The sequence below is a fragment of the Lepidochelys kempii genome, chromosome 3 (genome assembly GCF_965140285.1).
Source record: "Lepidochelys kempii isolate rLepKem1 chromosome 3, rLepKem1.hap1, whole genome shotgun sequence".
NCBI lineage: Eukaryota > Metazoa > Chordata > Testudines > Cheloniidae > Lepidochelys > Lepidochelys kempii.
In genome coordinates, this window is record NC_136382.1 from 193,033,616 (window position 1) to 193,056,611 (window position 22,996).

The 22,996-nt window shown below is 43.2% G+C and overlaps 1 protein-coding gene across 5 annotated transcripts in view; it reads right to left on the reverse strand.

Moving 5' to 3' along the window:
• Positions 1-22,958, reverse strand: part of APLF (aprataxin and PNKP like factor) — a 91,572-nt gene extending 68,614 nt beyond the window's left edge. For 2 of the 5 annotated variants that reach the window (XM_073339431.2, XM_073339433.2), the window contains exons 1-2: positions 22,703-22,957; positions 15,729-15,800 (exon numbers count right to left, since the gene is read on the reverse strand). In XM_073339431.2, the coding sequence (XP_073195532.2) occupies positions 15,729-15,800; positions 22,703-22,795 (165 nt within the window). In that variant the 5' untranslated portion in view covers positions 22,796-22,957. Of the gene's footprint in view, positions 1-15,728; positions 15,801-22,702 lie in introns of all 5 variants that reach the window. The other 3 variants (XM_073339434.2, XM_073339435.2, XM_073339432.2) reach the window with 2 other exon arrangements.
• Between the last annotated feature and the right edge of the window lie 38 nt (positions 22,959-22,996).

Genomic DNA, 22,996 nt, shown 5'->3' on the forward strand with positions numbered 1-22,996 from the left:
CAAAAAGCTGCTTTACTGCACAGAAACTTGCCAGTGTAGACAAGCCCTAGAATCAGAGGCAAACAACTAGGCAAACAACATTCCCCCAAACAGCCTTTTACAAAGTGAGAAGTTGTACAAGTTCCACAAAGCCAGTTCTGACAGAGCTGGGAATAGAACCTAGGTCTCTACTATGAAAGCGCCAAGTGCTATCTTCTTGACCACACTATCTTTCAGAATGACTGTCCCAGCCCTATGAGCTTGGTTACCCCATCTGTAATCACTGCTCTAACCACTAAACAACACTCAGCTACCAAAAGTAGGAAGATAACACAGTAATCCTGATACAGCAGTTGTGTGCTGGTTATCACAAATAGTTGTGTAACACACCAGCAAACTGCATCATTTTCCTCTACTCTCCATTAGCCTACTTTGGCTTCTAGTTGCTTCTTTAGCTCAAGCAGAAGAAGTGTATGCTGTGCATCTGAAGATCCTGGGTCCAAATCTTGCCGACCAACCACACAGGAGAAAAAAATAGAATGCAATCATGAAAGTACATACTGTACCATAATGCTCAGGCAAACTTAATTCAGGCATTTCCAAGTGTGAGTGCTTGACTTGGCAAACTTCATGTTCTTTTAGTATAGCATTTTGTATGTAGTATAAACAAATTATACATATATGAATACATACACATTATTTCTGTGAAGAATGTGAAGTCCCTTGAGTAACTGCAATAATTTTATAATGCAAAACAAATGAATTGGGATGTTACATTAGAAATACAATGAAAAATAGCGTGTAGCTCAGTTAATAGGAGCTGTCCCTTTAAGAACAGGACGGGTACTTCATTGTAGCATGTGTTTGCAGACCACTGAAAACACACAACAAGAAAATAGGTTGAGAACCACTGGTCTAGAGCAGTGGTTCTCAAACTATGGGGTAGGCCTCCCAAAGGATGCACAGGAATGTGCCAAGGGAGGTGCAGGTTCTGTGCTCCCCCACCCTGCCTTTTTTATTATTATTATTAATTATTATTATTATAAAGCTCTGGCTGTTGGCCCCAGGTGGCTGGGTCTCATGCAGAAGGGACATGGACACTCAGGAGGCAGGGATAAAGGAGAAATCCAGAGCCCTGTTGACCTAGGACTCTCTTCCCTCCTGCCTAATCAATCCCTCATCGGGCTGGTGCTCTCCTTCCCCCACTCCCCAATCCCTCACTGCGAGGCAGCTCAGCCTCTCTTCCCCTCGTCTCTCCCCTGGAGATGGCAGAGCTCCAGCTGTCAGCCCCAGAGTAGCAGCAGCAAGGGGGTGCTAAGTCTGCTGTGAAAAGTGATATTGACGAATATCACTTTTTACATTGCCACCCTTATTTTTGCGTTGCTCCTGGGGTGCACTGCCTTCAGAGCTGAGTGCCCAGCCAGCAGCCACTGCTCTCCACTCTCCCTACGCAGCTGCATGATGGTATATGTACTTGGGGGAGAGGTGTAAATGACTACAGACACACAGAAGGGGGGCACAATCAAATAAGTTTGAGAACCAATGCTCTAGAGAATATGCTCTGCCCCAGACTAGCCTTAAGGCATGCTGACAGAGCAGTAGAAAACTTGTCCAAATATATATAGAATTTCATACATCAGGGATGTCACACCACTGCCTTTCACTAGCACTGAACTGCCATTTTTTCTAAATGGAAGTTTATAGTTATTATAGTTATTTTCAAATATGCAAATCAACCTATTAAAATGGCATGAAATGGGTGACAAGATATACCCCTATGTTCACCCCTTTTACATGACTATGATAAATTTCATACAAAGTATGCCTTGTGTATCATTTGAAAACTCTTGGTAAAATGTGAAGCAACACTATGTAAAGTTATAGGATTCTACTGCAAGATATTACTAATGATATGTTCTGAGTCTGGGGAAGAGTCACAAACCACCCAGAGACAAAAAGGTTATCCAACGCCTCAAGCAGGTGTCAACAAATTAAATGGACTATCACCTGGTTAACTGACCATTCTTTGGCAGGAAAGAGGACATGAGCAGAAATCTACATCTTGACAAAAACAGCTGAGGGTTCGGGTTGACACAGACTTTATGTCTCCTGAATCTCAGCTGGAGATGATTCTCAAAGAAGAGAAAGGATTATAAAAGGAAAGAGTGGAGACGCTCCAAATTATTGCTCTTTTAACTTTACCCACAGCATCCACAACACCTGAAGAACAAAGGGAACCAGCTTTGGACTGGGAGAGGGATCCTGACTGAAAGATTCAGCCAGTAAGACTGCTAAAATATGTAGTGAGGGAGACCTTTGCTTTGAATTCACTCTCGCTTGTTAAGTTAGGCATTAGTTGAGATTTACTTTTATTTTCTTGTAACAAGTTTGACTTTTATGCTTCATTACTTGTAATCACTTAAAATCTCTCTTTTGTAGTTAATTAAACTTGTTTTATCTCAACCAGTGTGTTTAGATTGAAGTGTTTGGGAAACTCCATTTCGGATAACAGGATTTGTGCATATTATTTTCCATTAACAAAGTGACAAATCTTATGAGCTTGTGTTGTCCAGGAGAGAGCTGGGCAGTACAAGATGTACATTTCTGAGGAAAGACTGGAAATCTGCGGGTGTTACTTTGCAGTGTAATTCAAGAGTGGCTGACGGTAGCACTCAGAGTATAACTGGGAGTAATTTACATGCTGGAGTTTGAGAGGGAGCAGACTAGGAATGGTAGCTCTAAGCAAAGCAGTGTAAAAGACACCCCAGGTGAGAGAACTGAGGGGACGCAGCTGTTCATCAGTCCAGATTGTACGCTGGGTAATGTCACGGTCATACAGAACTGCACAAAATTGGACAGTTATGTCTCTGGGTCAGTGGTTCTCAAACTTTTTTTTACTGGTGACCCCTTTCACACAGCAAGCTTCTGAGTTCGACCCCCCTTATAAATTAAAAACACGTGTTTATATATTTAACACCATTATAAATGTTGGAGGCAAAGCAGGATTTGGGGTGGAGGATGACAGCTCGCGACCACCCATGTAATAGCCTTGTGACCCCTTGAGGGGTCCTGAGCCCCAGTTTGAGAACCCGTGCTCTAGGTTATGACTTCAGATGTATGGGAGGGAGTTAGAGATTCCAAAGCTGCCGCAGAACAGCAACCCGTCAACAAACAACCTTGTCAGAAGACATCTACAGTTTGATTCTTTCATTTTAACAAATGTTAAAATCTGTCCTAGTTCATATGACTATTACCCTGGGAATAGTTGGGAAAGATATTTATACATCCTGCTCTTTGAATATTATTTCCCAAATCACTCATTTTCAATAAAGCAATTAATCATAATATCCTGATGTCACATTAATTTGTTTACTGCTAGCAAGTCAGCACACCAAAATTCAGTCACTTATCTTAGTCGGAGAAATATTTTGCCTCTCCTCAACAGCAGAACAGACTTGAAATAAAACACTGTCCCACAGTACTACACTGCTTTAGAAACAAAAAGCCAGTCCTGAAATTATATACTACCTAAGTGGTATAATATGCAGTTTAGGAACCAACACCATTCCCTCAGTTCAAAAGCTATTTTATATTCTTGAATGCAAAGCTGTGAAGAGAGCATCACTTAAAAACTGAGTGGACTCTCTGCTGTGTTAATACACAACAAATTTTTCTTTGGATACGTCCCAACTATTTGGCCAGCATTCAGTGCAAAAACATATATTTAATCCTATGTACAGTAACACCACAGTATGTTGTCCCTCTTGAAAAGGTTTTCAGTCAGTCATGTTTAGAATAAGGCACTGGTAAATGGTACAGCACTTGTCCTAGAAATCTCTGCACTGCTTGACAAGCCTTTGCTACATTGTTCAGATGGTACATTTAAACAGAATATCTTCAGCTGAAAATAAACTATTAGATTCTATTTGGTTTCTCTCACTCCCTAGATCTGAAGTTTAAACTAGAATTCAGGATCTACCTTTAATTTTTAGCATTATATTTCAGTTTTAATGGTAGGTTTAAAGTTTGATTATCTTAGTGAAAATAAGGGTGAGCATTAACTGCAACAGCAGCTGGTCCAACTACTTTGGAAAAGTGTATTAGCACCAACATTTTACCAGCTATATGAACAGATTTGATCTTAAAAGTAAAGCAACATTAGCTAAAGAGAACTGCCTGTTTTGCATAAGACTAAAACAATGCCACATGCAAACACGCAGATGATTTGCGGGAAAACTGACAGACGTATTGATATATTTTCTTTTTCCTTTCCCTATTTATTGGTGTAATGAAGAAACTATACTGAAAGGTACTGCAGAAATAATTTATAAAATATAGCATATTCTAATATCTAGACTAGATAGTAATGTCCTAAAAATATTCTGGCTAGAAATCTGGCCTGGACTTTTGGAACATAAGGAAGAGACTGCCCCTTGAAGTCCATTTGAGAGTCTACTCCAAGGACATTGATCGCTAGATCAGGACATTTGGAGTTCAGTCAGTGCTGCATAGATATTCATGTAATACACATTAGAGGCTCATAGTTGTTTGTCAATATTCAGTTTGTGATTTGGTTGAAGAAGCTTCCAAGTAATTTGCAGTAGTTACTAGTAACTTCTGCTTAAAACTTCATCTGCTCCCTCTTATTCATCACACGAAGTCTTGGAGAACATAGGCATACCAGACATGACAACATGTCCTATAATCATTCCCATGGCTACATTATATATATGCTTATATAGTATTTGGAACAGGTGAGATCGGATACCAGTCTTATCAGTAGGGCAGTTTTAAACAGTGTTATGCATGTCAGAAACATGTATGAGGGGATCAAGAAATCTTGGGTCCAACTTCAAAGAAGAGAGCCCCACTGAAATCAACAACAGTGGAAACAATCAGCGACCACACCAAGCAGATGAATCACTGGGTGGAACACTACTCTGATCTTTACTCTTATGAAAATATTGTTAGGGATGCAGCCATCAACACCACTGAAAGCCTTCCTGTTATGAACCAACTCAATGATGAACCAACTGTTGAAGAGCTTAGCCTTGTCATATATATCTCCCCAATGGAAAGACCCCTGGAAAAGACTGCATACCATCAGAGGTCATAAAATGCAGAAAACCTATTCTACTGCAACATCTTCAGAAACTGCTCTGCCTGTGCTGGAAAGAAGGCTAAGTGCCGCAAGAAATGAGAGATGCCTGCTTGCCAGGAGCTAGGATTCACGATGTGACGGAGAGACTGCCGAGACTCATCAAGCCCTCGGATCGCTACCCCTTCCTGCTTCTTCACGTGGGCACCAATGATACTGCCAAGAATGACCTTGAGTGGATCACTGCAGACTACGTGGCTCTGGGAAGAAGGATAAAGGAGTTTGAGGCGCAAGTGGTCTTCTCGTCCATCCTCCCCGTGGAAGGAAAAGGCCTGGGTAGAGACCGTCGAATCGTGAAAGTCAACGAATAGCTACGCAGGTGGTGTCGGAGAGAAGGCTTTGGATTATTTGACCATGGGATGGTGTTCCAAGAAGGAGGTGTGCTAGGCAGAGACAGGCTCCACCTAACGAAGAGAGGGAAGAGCATCTTCGCAAGCAGGCTGGCTAATCTAGTGAGGAGGGATTTAAACTAGGTTCACCAGTGGAAGGAGACCAAAGCCCTGAGGTAAGTGGGGAAGTGGATACCGGGAGGAAGCACGAGCAGGAGCACGCGAGAGGGGCAGGGCTCCTGCCTCATACTGAGAAAGAGGGACGATCAGCAAGTTACCGCAAGTGCCTATACACAAATGCAAGAAGCCTGGGAAACAAGCAGGGAGAACTGGAAGTCCTGGCACAGTCAAGGAATTATGATGTGACTGGAAACAAAGACTTGGTGGGATAACTCACATGACTGGAGTACTGTCATGGATGGATATAAACTGTTCAGGAAGGACAGGCAGGGCAGAAAAGGTGGGGGAGTTGCACTGTATGTAAGGGAGCAGTATGACTGCTCAGAGCTCAAGTATGAAACTGCAGAAAAACCTGAGTGACTCTGCATTAAGTTGAGAAGTGTGAGCAACAAGGGTGATGTCGTGGTGGGAGTCTGCTATAGACCACCGGACCAGGGGGATGAGGTGGACGAGGCTTTCTTCCGGCAACTCACGGAAGTTACTAGATCGCAGGCCCTGGTTCTCATAGGAGACTTCAATCACCCTGATATCTGCTGGGAGAGCAATACAGCGGTGCACAGACAATCCAGGAAGTTTTTGGAAAATGTAGGGGACAATTTCCTGATGCAAGTGCTGGAGGAACCAACTAGGGGCAGACCTCTTCTTGACCTGCTGCTCACAAACCGGGAAGAATTAGTAGGGGAAGCTAAAGTGAATGGGAACCTGGGAGGCAGTGACCATGAGATGGTCGAGTTCAGGATCCTGACACAGGGAAGAAAGGAGAGCAGCAGAATACGGACCCTGGACTTCAGAAAAGCAGACTTTGACTCTCTCAGGGAACTGATGGGCAGGATCCCCTGGGAGAATAACATGAGGGGGAAAGGAGTCCAGGAGAGCTGGCTGTATTTTAAAGAATCCTTACTGAGGTTACAGGGACAAACCATCCCGATGTATAGAAAAAATAGTAAATATGGCAGGCGACCAGCTTGGTTTAAAGTGAAATCCTTGCTGATCTTAAACACAAAAAAGAGGTTTACAAGAAGTGAAAGATTGGACAAATGACCAGGGATGAGTATAAAAATATTGCTCGGGCATGCAGAAGTGAAATCAGGAAGGCCAAATCACACCTGGAGTTGCAGCTAGCAAGGGATGTTAAGAGTAACAAGAAGGGTTTCTTCAGGTATGTTAGCAACAAGAAGAAACTCAAGGGAAGTGTGGGCCCCTTACTGAATGAGGGAGGCAGTCTCATGACAGAGGATGTGGAAAAAGTTAATGTACTCAATGCTTTTTTTGCCTCTGTCTTCACGAACAAGGTCAGCTCCCAAACTACTGCACTGGGCAGCACAGCATGGGGAGGAGGTGACCAGTCCTCTGTGGAGAAAGAAGTGGTTCGGGACTATTTAGAAAAGCTGGACAAGCACAAGTCCATGGGGCTGGATGCGCTGCATCCGAGAGTGCTAAAGGAGTTGGCGGATGTGATTACAGAGCCATTGGCCATTATCTTTGAAAACTCATGGCAATCCGGGGAAGTCCCGGACAACTGGAAAAAGGCTAATGTAGTGCCCATCTTTAAAAAAGGTAAGAAGGAGGATCCTGGGAACTACAGGCCAATCAGCCTCACCTCAGTCCCTGGAAAAATCATGGAGCAGGTCCTCAAGGAATCAATTCTGAAGCACTTAGAGGAGAGGAAAGTGATCTGGAACAGTCAGCATGGATTCACCAAGGGCAAGTCATGCCTGACTAATCTAATTGCCTTCTATGACGAGATAACTGGCTCTGTGGATGAGGGGAAAGCAGTGGACATGTTATTCCTTGACTTTAACAAAGCTTTTGACACTGTCTCCCACAGTATTCTTGCCAGCAAGTTAAAGAAGTATGGGCTGGATGAATGGACTATAAGGTGGATAGAAAGTTGGCTAGATTGTCGGGCTCAAAGGGTAGTGATCAATGGCTCCATGTCTAGTTAGCAGCCAGTATCAAGTGGAGTGCCCCAAGGGTCAGTCCTCAGTCCGGTTTTGTTCAATATCTTCATAAATGATCTGGAGGATGGTGTGGATTGCACCCTCAGCAAGTTTGCAGATGACACTAAACTGGGAGGAGAGGTAGATACGCTGGAGGGTAGGGATAGGATATAGAGGAACCTAGACAAATTAGAGGATTGGCCCAAAAGAAATCTGATGAGGTTCAAGAAGGACAAGTGCAGAGTCCTGCACTCAGGATGGAAGAATCCCATGCACTGCTACAGACTAGGGACCGAATGGCGAGGCAGCAGTTCTGCAGAAAAGGACCTAGGGGTTACAGTGGACGAGAAGCTGGATATGAGTCAAAGTGTGCCCTTGTTGCCAAGAAGGCCAATTGCATTTTGGGATGTATATGTAGGGGCATTGCCAGCAGATCGAGGGACATGATCATTCCCCTCTATTCGACATTGGTGAGGCCTCATCTGGAGTATTGTGTCCAGTTTTGGGCCCCACACTACAAGAAGGATGTGGAAAAATTGGAAAGAGTCCAGCGGAGGGCAACAAAAATGATTAGGGGACTGGAACACATGACTTACGAGGAGAGGCTGAGGGAACTGGGATTGTTTAGTCTGCGGAAGAGAAGAATGAGGGGGGATTTGATAGCTGCTTTCAACTACCTGAAAGGGGGTTCCAAAGAGGATGGATCTAGACTGTTCTCAGTGGTAGCTGATGACCGAACAAGGAGTAATGGTCTCAAGTTGCAGTGGGGGAAGTTTAGGTTGGATATTAGGATAAACTTTTTCACTAGGAGGGTGGTGAAACACTGGAATGCGTTACGTAGGGAGGTGGTGGAATCTCCTTCCTTAGATATTTTTAAGGTCAGGCTTGACAAAGCCCTGGCTGGGATGATTTAGTTGGGGATTGGTCCTGCTTTGAGCAGGGAGTTGGACTAGATGACCTTCTGGGGTCCCTTCCAACCCTGATATTCTTTGATTCTATGATCATCACTCTTTATAAAAACAAGGGTGACAGGAGCTACAGTAACAAATATCGTGACATTTCCCTTCTTAGCCTTATGGGAAAAGCCTTTGCCCGAGTTGTCCTAAACAGATTTCGGACCCTTGCAGACTGAATCTATCCTGAATCACAGTGCGGCTTCAGAGCTTAAACATCTATTATCAACACAACGTTTTCAAGTATCAAAGGGGTAGCCGTGTTAGTCTATATCCACAAAAACAACGAGGACTCCGGTGGCACCTTAAAGACTAACAGATTTATTTGGGCATAAGCTTTCGTGGGTAAAAAACCCACTTCTTCACATGCATGAAGTGAAAATTACAGATACAGGCATAAATATATTATGGCACATGAAGAGAAGGGAGTTACCTTACAAGTGGAGAACCAATGTTGAAGACCAATTCAGTCACGGTGGATGTAGTCCCCTCCCAATAAGTGATGAGGAGGTGTTAATACCAAGAGAGGGAAAATTGCTTTTGTAGTGAGCCAGCCACTCCCAGTCCCTATTCAAGCCCAAAGATGGTATTAAGTTTCCAAATGAATTGTAGCTCTGCAGTTTCTCTTTGAAGAGTGGCTGACTTAGAACAACACTTCCTCAGCTCTCATTCCCTAGCATCCCTCCTCTACTTATGCTATATTGACGACATCTTTATCATATGGACCCACCGGAATGAGACCCTTGAATAATTCCACCTGGATTTCAACAATTTCCACCACACCATCAGCCACAGCCTGGACCAGTCCACACAAGAGATCCACTTCCTGGACACTACAGTGCAAATAAGTGATGGCCACATAAACACCACCCTATACCGGAAACCTACTGACTGCTATATTTACCTACATGCCTCCAGCTTCCATCCAGGACACATCACACAATCCATTGTCTACAGCCAAGCCCTAAGATACAACTGCATTTGCTCTAATCCCTCAGACAAACACCTACATGATCTCTATCAAGCATTCTTAAAACTACAATACTCACCTGGGGAAGTGAGGAAACAGATTGACAGAGCGAGACGGGTACTCAGAAGTCATCTACTACAGGACAGGCCCACCAAGGAAAATAACAGAACACCATTGGCCATCACGTACAGCCTTCAGCTAAAACCTCTCCAGTGCATCATTGACAATCTACAACCTATCCTGGAAAACGATCCCTCACTCGCACAGGCCTTGGGAGGCAGGCCAATCCTCACTTACAGACAGCCCCCAAACCTGAAGCACATACTCACCAGCAACCACACACCACACCACAGAAACACTAACCCAGGAACCAATCCCTGTAACAAACCCCATTGCCTTCTCTGTCCCCATATATACTCTAGTGACATCATCATAGGACCCAATGACACCATCCACACCATCAGGGGCTCATTCACCTGCACATCTACTAATGTGTTATATGCCACAATGTGTCAGCAATGCCCCTCTGCCATGTACATTGGCCAAACTGGACAGTCTCTACATAAAAGGATAAACGGACAAAAATCGGACATCAGAAATGGTAACATACAAAAAAGTCAGGAGGAGAACACTTCAATCTCCCTGGACATTCTATCACAGATTTAAAAGTAGTTATTCTTCAACAAAAAAAACTTCAAAAACAGACTTCAAAGAGAAACTGCAAAGCTACAATTCATTTGGAAACTTAACATCATTAATTTGGGCTTGAATAGGGACTGGGAGTGGCTGGCTCATTACAAAAGCAATTTCCCCTCTCTTGGTATTGACACCTCCTCATCAATTATTGGGAGTGGACCACATCCACTCTGACTGAATTGGCCTTCAACATTGGTTCTCCACTTATAAAGTAACTCCCTTCTCTTCACGTGACAATCTTCTCACTGAGACAACTACAAGAGAAATGCAGAGAACAAAAAAAAAATCCCCTTTACATAGCCTTCGATGATGTCACAAAGGCTTTTGACTTTGTCAGTAAAAGTGGACTATTTGCACTTCTAAAAAAGATTGGATGTCCCCCACAAGCTTTTAAGCATGATTCAATCCTTCCTTGAAAACATGGACGGCATAGTTCAATACAACAGCTCAGTCTCTGAGGCCTTCCAGATTTGTAGCAGAATTAAGCAAGGCTGTGTACTTGCCACAACTCTGTTTGTGATCTTCTTCTCCTTACTATTAAAACAAGCTTTTGGTTCCTCAACTGAGGGAATCTACTTGCACACAAGATCTGATGGAAAGCTGTTCAATCTTGCAAGACTCAGATCTAAAACCAAGACTCAGAGGCCCTTAACCAACACCTCCTCTTTGCTCATGACTCAGCAGTGACAACCCACAGAGAAGCTCATCTCCAAAACCTTATGGACAGTTTTTCCAAAGCCTGTCAAGACTTTGGGCTTACCATAAGCCTAAAAAATATGAGCATAATGTTTCCAGGGGTTGAGGAAGCAAGATCAACAACTATGAATTTGAAGTGGTGCACAAGTTCATATACCTGGGGTCCACTCTCACAGTCAACCTTTCACTTGAAACAGAACTCAAGATCCACATTGGAAAACCTGCCACAACACACCTACACTGGCAAAACAACAAACTGACAGAACACACAAAGATCTGTGTGCATGTGTTATCAGCACACTTTTGTGTGGGAGCGAGACACGGACCTTATATGCTCATCAGGAAAAGAGGCTCAACAGCTTTGACATGCATTGCCTTCGTCAAATTTTTGGAATCTCCTGGAGGGACACAGTCACCGACACTGCATGCAAACACTCCTCAAACAGAGATGCCTCCGGTGGCTTGGGCATGTGTGTGAGGGGTTGGATCACAGAAACCCCCTGGGCGCTGCCACCTGATGTGCCAAGACTACTTCTGCCCCTGCTTTCCTGCCCAATCAGCTTAGGACTCCAGCACCCTGCTTGATTTGAGACAGACCCACTAGCCTGCTGCAAACCCAGACCCAGGTCTGAACCACGTCCCCTAACAGCTGTAGGCTTAACTGAAAGCAGCTCACAGAAGTGTGCCTGTCTTTAACACTCGGATGCCAAACTCCCAATGGGGTCCAAACCCTGAATAAATCTGTTTTACCCTGTATAAAGCTTATACGGGGTAAACTCATAAATTGTTCACCCTCTGTAACACTGATAGAGAGATATGCACAACTGTTCCCCTCCCACACCCCCACCAGTATTAAAACACACTCTGAGTTAATTAATAAATAAAAAGTGATTTTATTAAATACAGAAAGTAGGATTTAAGCGGTTCCAAGTAGTAACAGACAGAACAAAGTGAATTATCAAGCAAAATAAAATAAAACCCACAAGTCCATGTCTAATGAAACTGAATTCAGACAAAACCTCACCAGTTCCAGTAAGTTTCCTTTTACAGACTAATCTCCTTCTAGTCCAGGTCCAGCAATCATTCACACCCCCTGTAGTTACTGTCTTTTGTTCCACTTTCTTTCAGGTATCCTTAGGAGTGGAGAGGCTACCTCCTTAGCCAGCTGAAGACAAAATGGAGGGGTCTCCCATGGGCTTAAATAGACTTTCTCTTGTGGGTGGAGACCCCCTCTTCTCTCCTATGCAAAGTCCAGCTCCAAGATGGAGTTCTGGGGTCACCTGGGCAAGTCACATGTCCATGCATGACACTCAGTTTTTACAGGCAGAAGCCATTGCCCGCATGGTATCTTGAATGTCTCCAGGAAGACTTTTTATGTGGATTGGAGCATTCCAAGATGCATTGTTTCTTAAGTGCTTCTTGATGAGAACTTAACTTTGCGAGTTCCTTTCTACAGGAACTGACCAAATGCTCTACTAAGGTTATTTAGTAGGTTTCAGAGTAGCAGCCGTGTTAGTCTGTATTTGCAAAAAGAAAAGGAGTACTTGTGGCACCTTAGAGACTAACCAATTTATTAGAGCATAAGCTTTCATGAGCTACAGCTCACTTCATCGGATGCGTACCGTTGAAAGTATAGTGGTGAGATTTTATATACACAGAGAACATGAAACAATGGGTGTTACCATACACACTGTAACAAGAGTGATCAGGAAAGGTGAGCTAATACCAGCAGGAGAGCGGGGGCGGGAACCTTTTGTAATGATAATCAAGGTGGGCAATTTCCAGCACTTTATAAGAACAGTACGAGGGGAAATAAACATGGGGAAATAGTTTTACTTTGTGTAATGACACATCCACTCCCACTCTTTATTCAAGCCTAAGTTAATTGTATCCAGTTTGCAAATTAATTCCAATTCAGCAGTCTCTCGTTGGAGTCTGTTTTTGAAGTTTTTTTGTTGAAGAATTGCCACTTTTAGGTCTGTAATCGAGCGACCAAAGAGATTGAAGTGTTCTCCGACTGGTTCTTGAATGTTATAATTCTTGATGTCTGATTTGTGTCCGTTGATTCTTTTACGTAGAGACTGTCCAGTTTTGCCAATGTACATGGCAGAGGGGCATTGCTGGCACATGATGGCATATATCACATTGGTAGATGTGCAGGTGAATGAGCCTCTGATGGTGTGGCTGATGTGATTAGACCCTATGATGGTGTCCCCTGAATAGATATGTCTATTCACCATATATACACCATATTTAAAATTTTAAATGAATCAAAATTACATGCTTGAATAAAAAGAATATAGCAGTAGGATTACACTCCGTGCCCAGGACGGTGACAGTGATTGTGAAATTCTCAGGGAGATTAGAGAGGCTACAAAAACAGAAAACCCAACAAGAATGAGGGATTTCACCTATCCTCATGTTGACTGGAAACATGTCACCTCAGAACAGGAGGTAGAAGTAAATTTTCTAAACATCATTAATGACTGCTTGTTAGAGCAGCAAGTCCTGAAAGAGGCTTAAATCATCCTCTGTACCAGATGACTCCAGAGGCAATCCTGGCAATTACAAGCCAGTAAACCTAACTTCCATACCAGGCAAATTGGTTGAAATTATAGTAAAGAACAGAATTATCAGACACACAGATGAATACGATATGTTTGTGAAGAGTCAACATGGCTTTTGTAAAGAGAAATCACACCTCACTAATCTATTAGAATTATTTGTGGGAGTCAAACAAACATGTGGACAAGGGTGATCCAGTGAATATAATGTACTTGACCTTTCAGAAAGCCTTTGACAAGGTCCCTCACCAAAGGCTCCTATGCAAACTAAGTAGTCATAGGATAAGAGGGAAGGTCCTTTCATGGATCAATAATTGGTTAAAAGATAGGAAACAAAGGATAGCAATAAATGATCCGATTTCACAGTTAAGAGAGGTAAAGAATAGGGTCCTCCAAGGATCTGTACCAGGACCAGCGCTGTTCAACATATTGATAAATAATCTGGAAAAGGGGTAAACAGTGAGGAAAAGTCTGCAGACAATCCAAAACTACTCAAGATAGTTAAGTCCAAAGCTGACTGTGAAGAGTTACAAAGGGATCTCAGAAAACTGCATGTCTGGGCAACAAAATGACAGATGAAATTCAGTGTTGATAAATGTAAAGTAATGCACATTGGAAAACATAAACCCACCTATACATACAAAATGATAGGGTCTAAATTAGCTGTTACCACTCAAGAAAGATCTTGGAGTCATCATGTGTAGTTCTCTGAAAACATCCAATCAATAAGCAGCGACAGTCAAAAAAGCTAACAGAATTTTAGGAATTAGTAGGAAAGGCATAGATAACAAGACAGAATATATCATAATGCCACTATATAAATCCATGGTATGCCCACACCTTGAATACTACATGCAGTTCTGTTCGCCCCAGCTCAAAAAGATCTACTAGAATTGGGAAAAGTACAGAAAAGAGCAACAAAAATGATAAGGGTATGGAATAGCTTCCATATGAGAAGAGATTAAAAAGATTGGGATTGTTCATCTTGGAAAAGGGATGACTGATGGAGGATCTGAGGGGTCTATAAAATCATTAATGGTGTCGAGAAAGTGAATAAGGAAGTGCTATTGACCCCTTCACATAACACACGATCTGTGGTCACCCAATAAAATTAACAGGCAGCAGGTTCAAAACACATATAAGGAAGTACTCCTTCAGACAACAGAATCAGCCTGTGTAACTTGTTGCCGGGGATACTGTGAAGGACAGAAGTATAACTGAGTTCAAAAAAGAATTAGATAACTTCACAGAGGATATTTCCATCAATTGCTATTAGCCAAGATGGTCAGGGACTCAATCCCATGCTCTGGGTGTCCCTAAACCTCTGACTGCCAGACACTGGGACTGCATGACACGGGATGGATCACTCAATGAACTATCCTGTTCTGTTCATACCCTCTAAAGCATTTGGCACCAGCCAATGTGGGAAGACAGGATCTTGAACTAGATGGACCAAATGTCTGATCCAGTATGGCTATTCTTAACTTTATGTTCTTAAGAATCTGTGTTATTCCATTAAGATCATTCATGATAAAAGTTAATTTTCTTAAAGGACTCAATTTAATTTTCACTTCAAGAAATTATCAGATTTTCTTACAAATTTTCAGAAAATTCATCCTGTACTCAGTAAGTGCTGTAAACTTAGTGAGGATGCACTATTTTTCATACAAAAGAGGATTTATCCCTGCTTTAAGTGGAAAACTGAACTAACTATGGAGTCACAATCAGCATTTCCATAATTATGTTCTATATTTCTTAGGTATTTCTAATGTTACACTGTTGTAAAAGACAAAAATAAAAGTAAATTATTGGAAATCATTTGATGGCAGAATACAGATATGCCAATGAGAAAAGGGGTGGTCTGTACAGAATGAGGGGAGGGGGGCATGGTCAGGAGAACTGTCTCTTGTTCATTACTCTACCATCCTTCCCCCCCCCCCTGTGAACTGAGGCAACTCACAGTCTCGAAAAAATGGGGATAACGCCAGACAGGTATAATGAGTATACTGATGTTTGTAAACCATGTTCCCATCCTTGGAGAATGCCAGTTTCACCCCACAATCACCTTTTAGAAAAAGCAGTGTTGAGTCTATGGATCACCACATTAAATTCAGTAGCTTCATTTTCAGACATTCCTGATCAATTTCTACTTCTTACACAGATTTTCATTAAGCATTACTTAGATCCATGTGTATCTGATATCAAAGTAGCTTTTTTCTGGTGTAGCTTGACTGTTACAGAAACAACAAAAAAGTCAAGTTACCGGTTTGATGCGAAGCTGGTCACCCACCACTTCCAATATGGCATGTTTTCGGGATACTCTCTTGTCTGTAATCTGAAAAGAAGACAGACCGTTGAGATAAGAGCAAATTATGGCACTCATATCTTGAATCATTACAGCAAACAAAAATCAAATCAAGATAAACCAATAGGCAGATTAAAAGGTTTCATTGAGTACAGTTCATGCAGGCTGTAGGTTTCTGACTCCTTGTAAGTAGTTCCACATAACACAATTAGTTTTAAAAAAAAGAATTCGTAATTTGAACTAGATTAAAACGTTAAGATCAAGATTTTCAGAACTGGGTGCCTGAAGTTATACTGTTTTAAATCCAGAAATGAACTTTCTAGCCTCAGTGTGGAGAAAAGCTTGAGAATATGAGCCATGCCAGCTCAAAAATCCAAAGGCAAGCAAAAAACCCCAGAATTTACCATTTGTCAAAATCTTATGATTTTTCAAGGTCTGACAATGCTACTCAGAAGAGACAGTAATGTGTCTTGAAATGTTATAGAGTGCTGTGCTGGTCTCAAAGCTACTAGCACACAGAAAGCAGGAATTCATGTTTTCTATAAAGAAAGTTTCAGGGTAACTCCAGTAAATTTCACCACCATCACCACAGTAGACAAACAGTTAAACCTAGAAACACTGACACAAAAACTGAAATAGAGACAGTACCCTGAGGCTTACAAAACTCAGGAAAAAAGTTGTTAGCGCCTAAGAACTGGCATTACAAGAACATTTTGTGAGGAACTCATTGTTTTAAAAAATTGATATATTAAAAAATTGAGATAATTTTTAATCCAATGTAATAGATGCTAATTCTCCTGTTTTTTCGTTTGGCGCTCTAATGAGATTTTGCCAGAGTCATTTGTTTTAATATCATTTATTACAGTGAGAGAGCTCTCTCTTCTGTATGTGCAGCAAAACTAATATTGATGGATTAACTAGAAACCTGCTGCTATTTGCAAGGAAAGTTTTTCCTGTTCATGCATTTCCTTTAAGTGTGACATTCAAGACAGCAAAAAGATCCAATTACATCTTTGTAGGAAACTGTAATTCATTTCTCTCAATGTTTATTAGGTTTAAAGATGTGTATTCAAACTGGCAGAAAACTGCTACCAGCCTTACAAGTGTATGTTGTGACCTCTAGTGAGGAACTATGTTACTTCACTTAACCAAATAAATTCATAAGAGAAAACACAGTCGTTATATATGAGATTATTATACAAGAAAATACATCTGAGAGATTACTGAAGGTAAAACCTGTTAAATTTGACCAGTATAAATTCAATTGAAAAAAATCAGACTTTTTCCTCTCGTTGTAAGCACTTACTACAAACATTACATGCAAAATATTAAACAAGTGCTGCAAGAGCAAAGCTAGGGAAAGAAACAAAGCTTGCACAGGATAAGCATAAATGTGCTACTTCAGGAGAGGGTCCTAATGTATTATCTTGAGAAGGAAGATGAAACAGTTTAGAGCGCACTAAATCGGGACATAAACGGGGTGTCACAGATGGGAGAAAGGGAATGGGTATGAGTCCAGGAGAAATTCACACCCTTAATGGCAAAAGCAGCATAAATTAAGAGGTGGCACATTGTGTGAAATGTTCCAAGCCAGAGATGGAATACAGTAAGCATGTGTATGGTGTATATATAGCAGGGTTATCATTGAATCATAGAATATCAGGGTTGGAAGGGACCTCAGGAGGTCATCTAGTCCAACCCCTTGCTCAAAGTAAGAAACAAGGTGCTGTGTGATTACTGAGAACATCCTATTAGGTCCAAGTCACTAGAAACCCCATGACAATAAGAATGTGTACTGCTGTTGGACAGGAACAACAAAATTTACTATCCTTGTGAGGAATCAGAGTCCAATTCAAAACAAGATAATTAACTAGCAAAATAATCCATCAAGCTGCTACTGTGGCAAAAACAAACCCTTGATACCACAGGATCCTAATTAATGGCTAATGGTCATAGACCCTTGTACACACAATAACCTCAAGGTGCTTGGAAGGTGTGCAGTAGCACATTAGTGTCCATGATTCTGCCAGACTGCCAAGCATTCTTCATGCCCATCTGAGGTATGTGAATAAGAACCAACAGACTCCATGAACAAAGATGGTAGCAGACTACATCACCATCATAACTGGGTGTGTGTGTGTGCTGATGTGGTCCCAGGGTACGTCGGCTATATGTCAGTGAGGAAGCCAAACACATGTGATCATGGGACCTGCATTGATATTTGGGATAGTCATTGTGGGTACTTCCATCTATTGGTAGTGGATATTATCTGAGCTGGGGTCTGCAACTTCCATGGTTTTCGCCTACAATGTTCATAGATCTAGCCTTTATAGAAATAAAAGAATTTACACTGAGTTAGAAGACATTGTTCCCATATCTCTGCTGCTCTTAGTTTTGCCAGGTGACAGAGAGAAATCAAAAGGACTCAGAGTGTCCTTTGCTATTAAGAACCTGTGGTCAATGAAACAGGTAACAGTGACAAGGTGGATGAGGGAATATCTTTTATGGGACAAACTTCTGTTGGTAAGAGAAACTAGCTTTCAAGTGACACAGAGCTCTTCATCTGCAAACAACTGATAGATCAGTTACACTCTGCTGTTTGAGAAAGCTATGAACACTAGCAGATGTAAGCATTAGAATAAAAAAAACAAAACAGAGGCCTGGGGAGCGTAACAGAGATCCACCTCAATCTATAGATCCTTCCCAGCACCACTCTGATTGCTGAGAGTGAAGGCGGGGTAAAGCAACAGAGACACCCAAGCCAGCATGGCTCTGCAGCAATCAGGAGGTTCTGAGGGAGTAAGCTGGGAGAATATTCTTTCTTTTTTATCAGCCAGAGGCTGCTGGTATGGCTTTCAATTTTCCAACACCCACTAGGCAGAAACCAATACGAAAACCGGAGCATCTGAGCCGAGTCCACTGATAAGAATCCCAGCACCAGCCCTGCTACCAACAGTTGGGTGTGAGGGCTAGAATTCTCAGAGTGTTGCCTTTGGATCCTTCAAACTCCCCCACCACTGCTCATCTTTCCTACTGGTCTCTGGCTAGTAGGTGTCTTACATTTTTTCAGCCATACTCCAGTTCTACAAATGAGGTTTTGACATAATGGACATGATTTCATCTCTTTCCACAGAAGGACAATGTAGTTAATATGGGAAGAAGTGTTCCCACTACCAATGCCCTGCTCATATCTACTGACATTTCCAGAGCCAGAGAAAGTGATCCAAATAAATCTTTCACACATCCCCACATTAAATAGGGGAAGCATTGCTTGCAAAGATCTTATCTGCAGCCTCCCCCAAGTCAAGCCTTCCTCAGCTCTTCAGTAATCCAAAGATCATAGAGCAGTTAAGTCTAACATATTACAACAGCAGGTCTGGGAGCCTCATGAAGCAGTCCTCCTCCATTCTTTAGCTACCAGTTTAACCTTTGAAAATCAATTAAGCATGCAGATAAGCAACTAAAGCAGTTCTTATTAAAGCAAATGCTGACAAAGTAAAATATATTAGAAGTCAGCTGGGAGGTATTCTATGAATTAGTAAGGAATATATTCAAGCCATAAAAATTTACAAAATGAAAAAATGCCTCAGTTAAACTAAAGTCAAATATAATTCAACAGCATAGATCAGTAACAGCCTAGTGGTCCAATTATGAAATACATCCCATGAAGAAACACTGCCCTGTGCACAACTCTTTGAACCAGCCAAGAACTCAGCTTAAAACTACATTATAGATGCTCTTAAAATACAAAAGTGAACCCAGGTGTACGAGAGAAACAACAAATGGCCATCTTTTCAATTGGAAAAATGTATCTGCCCTCTTCAGAGGAAGACCAGTCAAAGGGACAAATGCAAAATAATGGTTCAGTGCAAAAAACCCCAGGCAATAAAGGATATCTAAATGTGAAAAAGTCCCAATTTGAATGCAACCCGAAGAATTTATTTTAAAAGGACTTGTTCCCTCCCCTCACTACTCCTTTCCTACCACTACAAACAACAGCAGATGGCTTCTTTAACAGCATAAATGGGATATATCCATCCAGGTAGTTAATATGGTGCTTAGCCCTCTGGGCTGGGATTATGCAGACATGTGTACACCTCAGAGCTGGAAAAAAAGATGGAATGTTAAGTAATTTGGTATATTAGAATGTGTAGAACACAAAGTTTTATTTACTTTCCACTACTTGCACAGTTTCCTTTTTGCATTCCACATCTAGTATGATGAATCCACACTGATCAGTTTCACAACCTTTTCTAGTCAATCTCACTTTTCTCACCTTCATGCAAACTATTCTGAGTGTGGGCACTAGCATTACAGAAGAGTAAATTAAACACAGAAAACAGCTGATCAAATTCTCCCCCTAGTTAAATCCACTGGTTTGTATAGGGTGTAATTAAGGGCAAAAATGTATCCTACTGTTTTAAATGAGTTTAAAAATACTAACACCATTTGTATTAGATTATCTTGAATTCTCTCCCCCATATCTAAAACTACTTAACAAACTTGTATATAAATGTAAATGCAGCCACATGTGCCACCTAGAGAAAGGTACCATAGCAATTAGGCACTAAGTGCTGATATGGCTGAGTGAAGTGAGTACAAGCCCTGGTCTACACTGAACATTGAGACTGACATAAGTACATCGCTTAGGGGTGTAAGAAAGGAACTCTTGAGCACCATAGTCAAGCCAACCTTAAGAATTCTAAGTTAAGAATTCTTCTGCTGGCCCAGCTACTGCCACTCAGGGATGTGGAAAAATCCCTTTATAGATGTAGGACATGTCTACATTATGGTGCTAAAGCTGTACAGCTGTCACTGTAGCACCCATAGTGTAGACATACCTCGAACCTACCTGCAAAAAAAGTTTTGTTGAAAGAGACACTGCCAATTTAAGTCACATCTTTCTGAAATGTTATTACCAACCTATTGTTACAAGTATACCTGAAGTTACTATTGAGAAAATTGACAGGTTTCAGAGTAGCAGCCGTGTTAGTCTGTATTCGCAAAAAGAAAAGGAGTACTTGTGGCACCTTAGAGACTAACAAATTTATCTGAGCACAAGCTTTCATGAGCTACAGCTCACTTCATCAGATGCATTCAGTGGAAAATACAGTGGGGAGATTTATATACATAGAGAACATGAAACAATGGGTGTTACCATACACACTGTAAGGAGAGTGATCATTTAAGGTGAGCTATTACCGGAGGGGGGCACGACCTTTTGTAGTGATAATCAAGGTGGGCCATTTCCAGCAGCTGACAAGAATGTCTGAGGAACAGTGGGGGGTGCAGGGGGAATAAACATGGGGAAATAGTTTTACTTTGTGTAATGACCCATCCACTCCCAGTTCAAAAACAGACTCCAAGGAGAGATTGCTGAATTGGAATTAATTTGCAAACTGGATACAATTAACTTAGGCTTGAATAAAGACTGGGAGTGGATGGGTCATTACACAAAGTAAAACTATTTCCCCATTCCCCCCCCCCCGCACCCCCAACTGTTCCTCAGACGTTCTTGTCAGCTGCTGAAAAGTGAACTCTTGCTTTCATGTCTCAGAGCAGAACTTAGTTTGTGTTAGCAGAAAGTTTGGGGGACTGATGCTATTCCCTCTCCACAGTTTGACCCCTAATTTCCTCTGATTTGGGAGAGAATCAGGAGATGTTTATGCAAACAGGAAAATGAGTCAGCATCACCAACCCATACGATTTATTAGTCTCAATGTTTAGAGTTTCTCTTAAAGCCCCAGCTCCTAGAGTCACGTTAAAGGAGAATCGTCGTTTTTGTTAACACAAGTTTCCTACCATTCCAGATTATGGAGAAATGCTTGAAAGGAGCTGGAGGGCTCTGCTTCCACCTTCCCCAGCCTCTAATCCACCCTGGTCCCACAGCCTGCTGGGGATATCGGTTGGCGGCCCCTCTGTGAAACCGTGAGCACAGGCGTGTACCTAGTGCAGTTCACCCCCATCCCCAACGCCTGCCCCTTTTGTGCTGTGAGGGAGAACCTGGTGCATGCTTATCTCAAATGCACCAGGTTGCAGCCCCTATGTTCTGGCAGCACTTTTCCCCACACCTGTTTATATTTGCACACTCTGTCCATGGCCCCACCAAGTTGCAAGACTGCCTCATTAACCTCCTCCTGGCCCTGGCCAAGGTAGCCATCTACAACACCAGGAGGAGGATGATAGATGAGTGGGTGCTTTGCGACTGTGGGACCTATTTCCGCTCCTCCCTGATTTCACGCATCTGGGCAGAGGTCCGCTGGATCCCTAGACAGCTCTGAGGAACAGTGGGCACTGTCAGAGGTTTCTCTGCTCAGTGTCCTCCTCTGAATCCCTAGTTTTGAACCTATGACCCTCGCTCCTGACCCTGTTATTCCTTAGTTGCTCCCCCCCACCTTCTCCATCTGGTTCCCAGGCCCAGTGGTCCCTCCGACAAGGCTGGGGGAAGGGCCGTTAGACATGGGCAGGCGTCCATCCGCCCACCTCCCCGGATTCCCCATAAGGCCTTCCCCCAGACGGGGCTCAGCCCTGGGGTCAGCGGGTGAAGTCTGAGAGCCTGGGCTATACTGGTGGGTCTGGTGACCAGCTGAGCCCATGGCCCCTTCCGGCCCCAGACTCTATGGCAAAGAGAAGGCGAATAAAAGCCTCCCGCTGTGTCAGATCTGCCCCAGGCCGGGGCTGCCGACGCCGGGGCCTGCACAGCGACGGGGCAGCTGACAGGGATAATGGCTCCCTGTCGGAGCGTCACCCAGCGGTGGGGGAGAGGCCTCTTCGCCCAGCGGGGTGCGCGGCGTCCGGGCCAGCCTGGGGCCCCGGGCAGGCCCGCGCCAGGCCTCCCCCCAGAGGCGGTTCCTGGGCTGGGGGCTGCAGCGGCCGTACTGGGCAGCGGGGTCAGGGAGCCCCCCCTCCGCCCTGCGAGGAGCCAGACTTACTCCCAGCAGGGGGCCTCTTCCCAGCACTGTCTGGCCGGGCGGCAGCGCCACCGGGTAGCCCCCGTCCGCGGGCGCTAGCTCGAAGCCCGGCATGGGCGTCGCTGGGACGGGGGCTCTCCGCCTGCGGACAGGGAGCAGGCCCCGCTGTCCCCTTCGTCCCCCTTCCGTTTCCCTCTGTGCCGGGAGGCGGGGCCGGCGGCCGCTGTTTGTGTTTAAATCCCCGCACCGCCGCCCACCCCTGGGCCGGCCATCCCGGAAAGGGTAGTTTCCAACTGTCACCCTCCCCGCCCGGCC